This window comes from Triticum dicoccoides, chromosome 6B (assembly GCF_002162155.2).
Source record: "Triticum dicoccoides isolate Atlit2015 ecotype Zavitan chromosome 6B, WEW_v2.0, whole genome shotgun sequence".
In the NCBI taxonomy this organism is placed as follows: Eukaryota; Viridiplantae; Streptophyta; class Magnoliopsida; order Poales; family Poaceae; genus Triticum; species Triticum dicoccoides.
Genome location: NC_041391.1, coordinates 174,615,266 through 174,622,981, shown reverse-complemented (window position 1 = coordinate 174,622,981; position 7,716 = coordinate 174,615,266). Strand labels below are relative to the sequence as shown.

At 47.2% G+C, this 7,716-nt stretch overlaps 1 protein-coding gene and 1 pseudogene across 1 annotated transcript; one reads left to right on the top strand and one right to left on the bottom strand.

Annotated features, from left to right (window-relative positions):
- Positions 1–921: 921 nt before the first annotated feature.
- LOC119324563 lies at positions 922–2,671 on the top strand (annotated as a pseudogene).
- A 1,917-nt stretch (positions 2,672–4,588) lies between these two features.
- Positions 4,589–7,353, bottom strand: LOC119325940 (receptor-like protein 2). The gene has a single exon (XM_037599661.1). The coding sequence runs from the start codon at positions 7,316–7,318 to the stop codon at positions 5,099–5,101; it is 2,220 nt and encodes a 739-aa protein (XP_037455558.1). The 5' UTR covers positions 7,319–7,353; the 3' UTR covers positions 4,589–5,098.
- Between the last annotated feature and the right edge of the window lie 363 nt (positions 7,354–7,716).

Here is a 7,716-nt window from a genome sequence, read left to right as displayed (position 1 = left end):
CCCATCCACAATCAATACAAACAAAGTAGGTCGTAGGGTTTTACATCTTCGAGAGGGCCTGAATCAAGGTAAACATCGTGTCCTTCTTGTGCCCTGTTACCATCGTCCTAAGGCTACCATCTCGGAACCTCCTACCCGAGACCTGTCGGATTCGACTCCGTCATCGCGGAAGGGAAGTCGCAAAACCAACAGGAGACCTCTGATAATTGAATGTAGTTGAAGAATCAAAAACCGCAAAAACCTCTCGAACCTTCCAGGAGAAGGTGTTGTCACAGTAATCCCCGATGTAGTTGCACTATTCAACCCTGATGAGATCGGTAGTGATCTCGAATTCTCCATGGTCAACAACGGCACCTAGGAAGGCACCACAAAGGTTAAAGCATTATCACCATGATAATACAAGTCATGAATTGTGTAATACACGGAGTACAAATTAAAATAGAATTATGTATAACTGGAATCTCAAAGCTACTTACATGATAAACTCATGAATTTTCTATTTTTTCAAATGGATTTTATTTTCAGAAAATAAGCAAATTGTATGAGCATTGTATTGACTTTTTTTTGTTTCGGACAATTTCAGTGGATTAATACATCGAACCCACCAACTTACATGTGCATCCATCATGGAATTAAAAAATGCACACCAAACAATATCTGAGAACTGCAGTTTGGATTGTTCAGTTTGAGAATCGTAGGTGGCTTAAGGTGCCAACTTATTTGTCAGTGTAGTCTTACTATCGTAGATTAATTACTGATTACATTATGAACTCGTGAATGTGCATCCGCTCTTCGCTCTATTAGCTGAAAATCATATTTGTAACACACTATTGAAGTTGCTTCTGCTCAAATTGATTGAAAGGAGTGTACCAATTAATCACCGGGCATCCTCTGTTGCTTCTGCTTAAGCATTTCATCAAACACTTGACAAGCGCAACAACTAACCATCCATGGAGCAGCGTGGAGCAGCGGGCCTAGGAAGAGCAGCAATCAGCGCAGGAGGAAAGCAAGAACCCCGGCCAACATCTCGTCGCTGCTGCGACTCCTCACCGTGGTTCTTACAGAAGCGACTCACATGGCCACGTCGGTCGCGATGCCGAGGTAAGAATGGCACGCGGCGGCGGGATGCAGGCACAGGCGCGCCACCGCGGGAGACGCCCTGGAGATGTTCGAGGTGTGGGCCCCAGGCCACCGACGAAGAGGTGGGAAGATCGGATACGGTGCGTCGCTGGTGGCTCCGGCGGTTGAACCACGGGCGGCGGCGCCGGCGGCGGGTACGAGTCGAACTCGGATTGCGTGGTTTGTACGCGGCGGGGCATCGGGGCGATCTATATCAGCCGGGCTGCGGGGATAGATCGCACTTTTCCTTCGATCCGACGAGCAAGCCGCCTCCTTGATAGATCACGCGCGACGTTCTCCTGGCGACCTAACAATCCGGTGAGCTTCTCTCGGCGACGGCGAGCAAACAATCCGGCGAGTTTCCTCTTTCTTCTCCGATCATCATTTTTGAATTTCAGCATCGCAATTGTTCTGTTTACTTGTTTCGCCTGTGCAATCACTTGGTCTCTCTGTTCTTTGCTGTGTCCTGTGTTTTGTAGAGATGGATAGCCATGTCGCTGCGACTTTGCCGCCGCTGTTGCCTACCCCGGCGCGCTGCCTCCTCCTGACGCCTCCTCCGGCGGTGTACACGGCTCGTGTGGAGCTGGACAGCAAGAAGCAGCAGCCTGGACGTGCCTCGATGAGCGAAGCTGGATCAGAGACAAGGCCGACCTTCCTGGACGCGCTTCACGGAGCTCCAGCTGGGCCAGTGACAAGACGCTCCGCTGTACCGAGACTGTGAACGGTGGCGTCGAGTGCCTCGGCTGCGGGGAGATGTCGAGGGAGAACTGGAAGAGGCCGGCGAGCCGTGCGTCATCCGTCGACCGGTGCGACAAGAAGCCGAGGCCTCCGGCTGAGATGGTGGCAGCCTCGGAGGCATCACTCCACGCTGGCCCCGCGCCGTCGGCCGACCGGTTCGAGAAGAAGACAAAGCCTGTGACTGAGATGGTGGCATACTCGGTGGTGACATCCTTCGATGGCCCTGCTCCGTCGATCGACCGGTCGAAGAAGAAGGCAGAGCCTACGACTGAGATGGTGACAGACTCGGAGGCGTCACTCTTCGCTGGTCCTGCGGCGTCGGTTGACCGGTCCGAGAAGAAGGCGATGCCGCCGACCGTGGTGGAGGCATTACCCTTCGCTGGCCTTGCTCCGTTGATCGACCTGCCCAAGAAGAAGCCGAAGCCTCTGGCTAAGATGGAGGTGGACTGGGAGCCGGAGGCATCATTGTTCGCTGGCCCGACATTCATGGTGTCGCCAGACCCGAGCGAGCTGCCCATGCCGACCTTCATCATGTCGCCGGACCCCAGCGAGCTGCCCATGCCAACCTTCCTCTATAAGCACAAAGTCACTAAAGTGTTAGCTAGATTAGTCGCTCCGATGCTCATTGATCAGCAAGAAGGTTGAAGCTGTTTTCAGTATGTAGCCAGAAGATTAGTATGCTGATCAGCAAGGATAGGAGATTGAAGCTGTTTTCAGCATGTAGCTAGTGGACCATGCTCGCATGCATGCATGTATGCCAATCTAGCTAGGTGGACATGATTAATACAATTACCACCAATTATTCTCGAGCTTGGCACGGCAAATAAGTGTCTATGTTCTGCATTCTGCAAATGAAATGCTATGTTCTGCATTCTGCAAATAAGTGTCCGACAGACACGGCATACTACTCTGCAAAGTGCAAACAGAGACATTCTCGCAAACACTTTCAGGGCGTGAGCAGGACAGGCGTAGTCGCCTCCTGCAGGGCGGCCAGGCTCCTTGCGCCGCGTGGATGAGCTCAGCGTCAACTGCTTTATCGCCGTCAGCGGTTGCCGCGTTGGAGTAGCAGGCGTCTGCCGCGGTGGTACGGGTCTTTCATCTTTGCCCACAAAGTGTTCGACGAAACGCATGGCTGCATCTCCGACGGCGGCATCTCTCGCCGCAGGGCGGCGAGCCGCGTTCCCCGACCTCGCCGCCGAGTCGCCGTACAACCGGCGTCTCTCCCCGTCGCTGCGGCCGCCGGCTCACCCGCAGGTGCGTCTAACGTCGCCCAGCGCCCCCCGGCTAATCCGCAGGTGCGTCTCACGTCGCCCAGCGGCCAGATCCCCCCGACGCCTCCGGCCATCATCAAGCTCTGACCCATGGCAGAGCACCTCAACCTGGGGTCGACGAGGCAGCGCTGCTGCTGCTGCTGCTGCTAGGAGCCCGGTCCGCCAGCCATCAAGTCTGTTGAATCAATGTCTCTCACACTAACACTGCGAAATGGAATTATGCAAGTGGAAGGTGAATTTTCCACCAGCTCCTCATATATGATTCAGGCCATGTTGGAAGTAGGATATGGATTGTTTGACAATACTGTTTTTTCCGGCTTATCGTAGGTAGAGGAGATACCAAATGTAAGTTTGTCCAGTCTGCTCAGCAAATTTAGGAAGAGGGTAACTTCAACCAGGCATTACTACCCAACCACAGTACCTTGCTTGACCTGCTTGAAATCCCACAACTTATGGACACATATGTGACATGCTTTGCTAGTCTTGCCTGGGATATTTGTTTTGTATTCCAAGCTGATTGATATTGTTGATATGACATTTTGGTTCTTACATATGCAAAAATTCCAGGTTGCAGTTTTTTTCCAAATCATTTTATTTTATTTTACTCATTTACAGTAAGTTACATGAAGTGTATCTTAGAGCAAGTGCAAACCATTTCATTTTAAAGCTTACAACCTTTATGCCTAAAATAGTTTGGTTGTGGTTGGAAGGCAGTGTTGCGAAGCAAAGCTTTGGCCTCTACCTCAGGCCAACAAGCTGTCTAGAATGGTCACTGTTCGAAAAACAGTGAGGTTTGTGCATGTGTAATTTTGAGATGGTGATGCCTATATTTGTTTCTGGCCTTGGGGCTCAACAATTTTGTACTGGACTAATCTGACTAAAAAAATGATTCTATTCTATAACTGCAATCATACATCAAAACAACATACTGCCGTGGTTAGTACTTACTATTTAGGTGGATCGTGTTTGTGCAAAACAGATCTTGCACGCTTGGGGTTATAATTTTATGTCCTTAGAGTATTAAGTGCATAGATAGCTGACATATTTAGCTGATAATACTAGGAAGTGATTAACATTGACAATGACAAACCAGTTTAACGCCATTGGCTTTCTACTAGAATAAGCACCTTCCTATGTTTCTCGCAAAAAATAAATGCCTTCCTATGTAATTCAAGGATGGTCTGATCTCCCGATGCACCCTTCTATACCTTCCCCTGCTATACTATGCTACCTGTGCTAGACATTTTTCAACCTGTTGTATTATTCATGCCTAGAATATATTTGCATTCTTTTTATCATGGTACATCTGCTGTCACATGATCTTCTTGATGCATATTCGCAATTGAAAATAGAATTTTGTGCCTACTTGCTTTCTTATGCACCATGCTGTTAGCTCATGGGAGAATCAGTAAAAATATTTCTGACATGAAACAGTACATGATTGTTCTGAAATTAGTGGTTCCACGGCGTCTGTATCTAGCTTATTTATTTTAGCACTGCAAGAGGATGCTTTTGGGCGAGACACCCTACTTATGTAGGAAGAAATGAAGTCAGCCTGCACCAGGGGTGTACTTGACAACAGCAGGGACACAAAGTTGGTCTGATTAGCAAGGCTTCTGGTTTGCTCTTTACACATGGCAATTTAAACATCTGACTCTAATATAAGTGCTAGAGTACTTCTGAAAATCAAGATTTATTTCTGGTTATCACTAAAGAAAAGTATTCTTACTAAATCAGCTTTAGCTAGGAGAGAATGGAAAGAAATGTCCTTTACCTAATCAGCTTTAGGCAGGAGAGGCTACAAAGGAGACGAAAAATGGCATTTTGTGATAAGTTATCATTGGAGCGCCTCTTGTGTGCTTTCCCTGTAGATTTTCTTTTCTGGACTGCAGAGTCAAATGTCCTTATATTATATACTCAATATTTACAAATATTAACCATTTGTGAACGGTGATAACGGTTACATGGTTTCAGCCAAAATATCTAGCTAAGACTTTCTGATCATATAGGACTCCTACTCCAAAGAAAACACCGAAGGCGGTCATAAAGATGATGGCCTCACTACCAATCTGTTTTATGGGGTCAATGGAAACTGGACTTGCTTCTGCCGAACCACAATGGTTTGCAACCATAGGGCCACACAGTTTTGGGTTTCCACTAAAGCTAGAATCCGGAAACGTGCTGAACTGGCCCATGTTTGGAATAGGGCCTTCTAGGTCATTATTAGAAATGTTGAATCTGGAAAGGAAGTGCAGATTGTTCAATGCAGCTGGAATCTTACCAGTGAGATGATTACCAGACAAGTCGAGCATCTGCAGGTTCGTGAGATTGCAGATCTGTTCTGGTATCTCTCCAGATAATCTGTTGGAGCTCAAGTTAAGTGAAAATAGTCCTTGTAACTGACCGATCTCCTCCGGAATCATACCAGTGAAATTATTCATGGCTAGATTAAGCTCTTTAGGAAAAGCACTGGGCGTGAGGTATTGCAGAAATTGGTTCTTGTTCCAAACAGGCAGCTCAAAGAAGACCTTTGGTGCAGTATTATCTGATTCTAGCATTGGCATCTCCATTAAAGCACTTGGAATTTCCCCTGTAAGGCTGTTGTTTGATATATCTAGAGAGAAGAGAAAATTTAGGCTGCTGATCCATTCAGGTATCGGTCCAGTTAGTTGATTCCCTTGCAAAAATAGCATCCCCAAATTCGGTAGCTTTGATAACCAATCAGGTATTTTTCCAGACAATGAACAATGATTTATATAAAGAACCTGGAGATTCTGAAAACCATCAATGCTGACATCCTCTGGCATGGTCTCATGCAGGAAGTTGCACCCAATATAAAGGGTGGTGAGGCTCCTGGAACTGCTAAGCATCTGAAGTGTTCTTGTGATATTTGTAAGAGAGTTATTAGCAAGTGATAGGAATATGAGGGACTTCAGATTGCCTATTTTTTCTGACAATTGACCATGGAAAGGATTGTAAGATAGCCGTAGTGCAGTCAGCTTGCTGCAGGAGTATATGCTTTCTGGAACTGTGCCGGTGAAGTTATTGGAAAGAAGATCTAGTTTTTTTAGATTGGACAGGCTTACGAAGTTGACCTTGGTAAGTTCTCCGCTAAAGTGGTTTGCCTTGAGGTCAATTGTTACAAGATTTGTGCAGTTGCTTAGAGCTGCTGGCAGCTCCCCTGACATGTTGTTGTGTTCCAAATGCAGCTCCTCCAATCTCTTCAGATCACCTATAGACTCTGGAATATCGCCGCTGAGCTCATTCCCGCCAAGATCAAGGGTGACCAGATTTGTGAGCTTGCTGATGCCATCGAGAGCTCCTTCTAACCAATTGTTAGGTAAAGAGAGGTGCTCTAACGAGGTGATCTTGAAGAGTTCATCTGGAAGTGTACCACTGAGTTTGTTGTAGCCAGCACCTAGCAATTTCAGCACCGAGCAATTACTGAGTCCTGGAGGGATGTTCCCACTGAGTTGGTTGAAGCTGAGCTCAAGGACAGCAAAAGATGGCGTACCAACACATGGTGTAGTTGGTATCTGACCAGTAAATCTGTTGGAACTGGCATTAAGAACGACCAGGCTCTTCATCACCTCCCATGTTGTCGATGGTAATATGCCTGTAAGCAAGTTGCTTGAGATGTTGAGTACCTGCAGAGGCCGCGCAGGGGTTGAAGATGGCAGCTCGCTCAGGCCTCCTGTGAGGCGGTTGAAGCTGATGTCAAGAACAAGGATGCTGCTGGATGACACTAATTCCAGTGGCAAGCCACCAGACAGCAAGTTCCGGGAAAGGTTGAGGCGCAAAAGTCCGGTGAGGTTGCCAAGGAACGGCGAGATGGGCCCCTCAAGGCCTCGAGAAGCCAACAAAACATCAGTGACCTTCCTATCTTGGTTGCAGGTGATCCCTTCCCATGTGCAGCAGTCGGTGTCGTGCCGCCACGACGCCGTGAGGCCGCCGTCCCATGAGAGCCCGGCGAGGAGCTGGAGAAGGGAGCTCTTCTCCTGCTCCGTGCAGGAGCTGGTCGGAGAGACCAAAGAGACCAGCAGCACCAGAGCCAAGCCAAGTGAAGGCATGTGAAATTTCTTGGTGTACCTGCTGTATGAAAAACAGTGGCTGCATGGTGTTGTGGTGGAACTGCCCATTCTGAATATTTTTGTTTGGCAGTTTCCTGAAACTGTCCATTCTGAAAGCATGCTAAACTACCATTTCCTAAATAAAAAAAATAAGAGCTGTCCATTCGGATTCTGTCAGTTTTGTTGAATATTTTCTGTTTGAAATTTTTGGTGATGTCATCTTGATGCCACCTAATTTTTTTCTGAGTTGCTAATAATATTATTTTTTGTTGAATATTAATTTCTGATGCCGTGTTAAGTCGAGTGTTGACTACCGGTGTCTCACTGGCAGTTGAGTGGCTATAATATTTCGTGTCAAGTAGAGTGTCATTGTATTTCAATTGGAGTGCATATATGTCAACGATCATTGTACAGGTGGCTAATAACATTTCGTATTAAATCGAGCGTCGATGCTATTATGGTTTGCTGCTACTCAGATGCAATCTTCTCTTACAAATTATTCTGATTATTATGACATA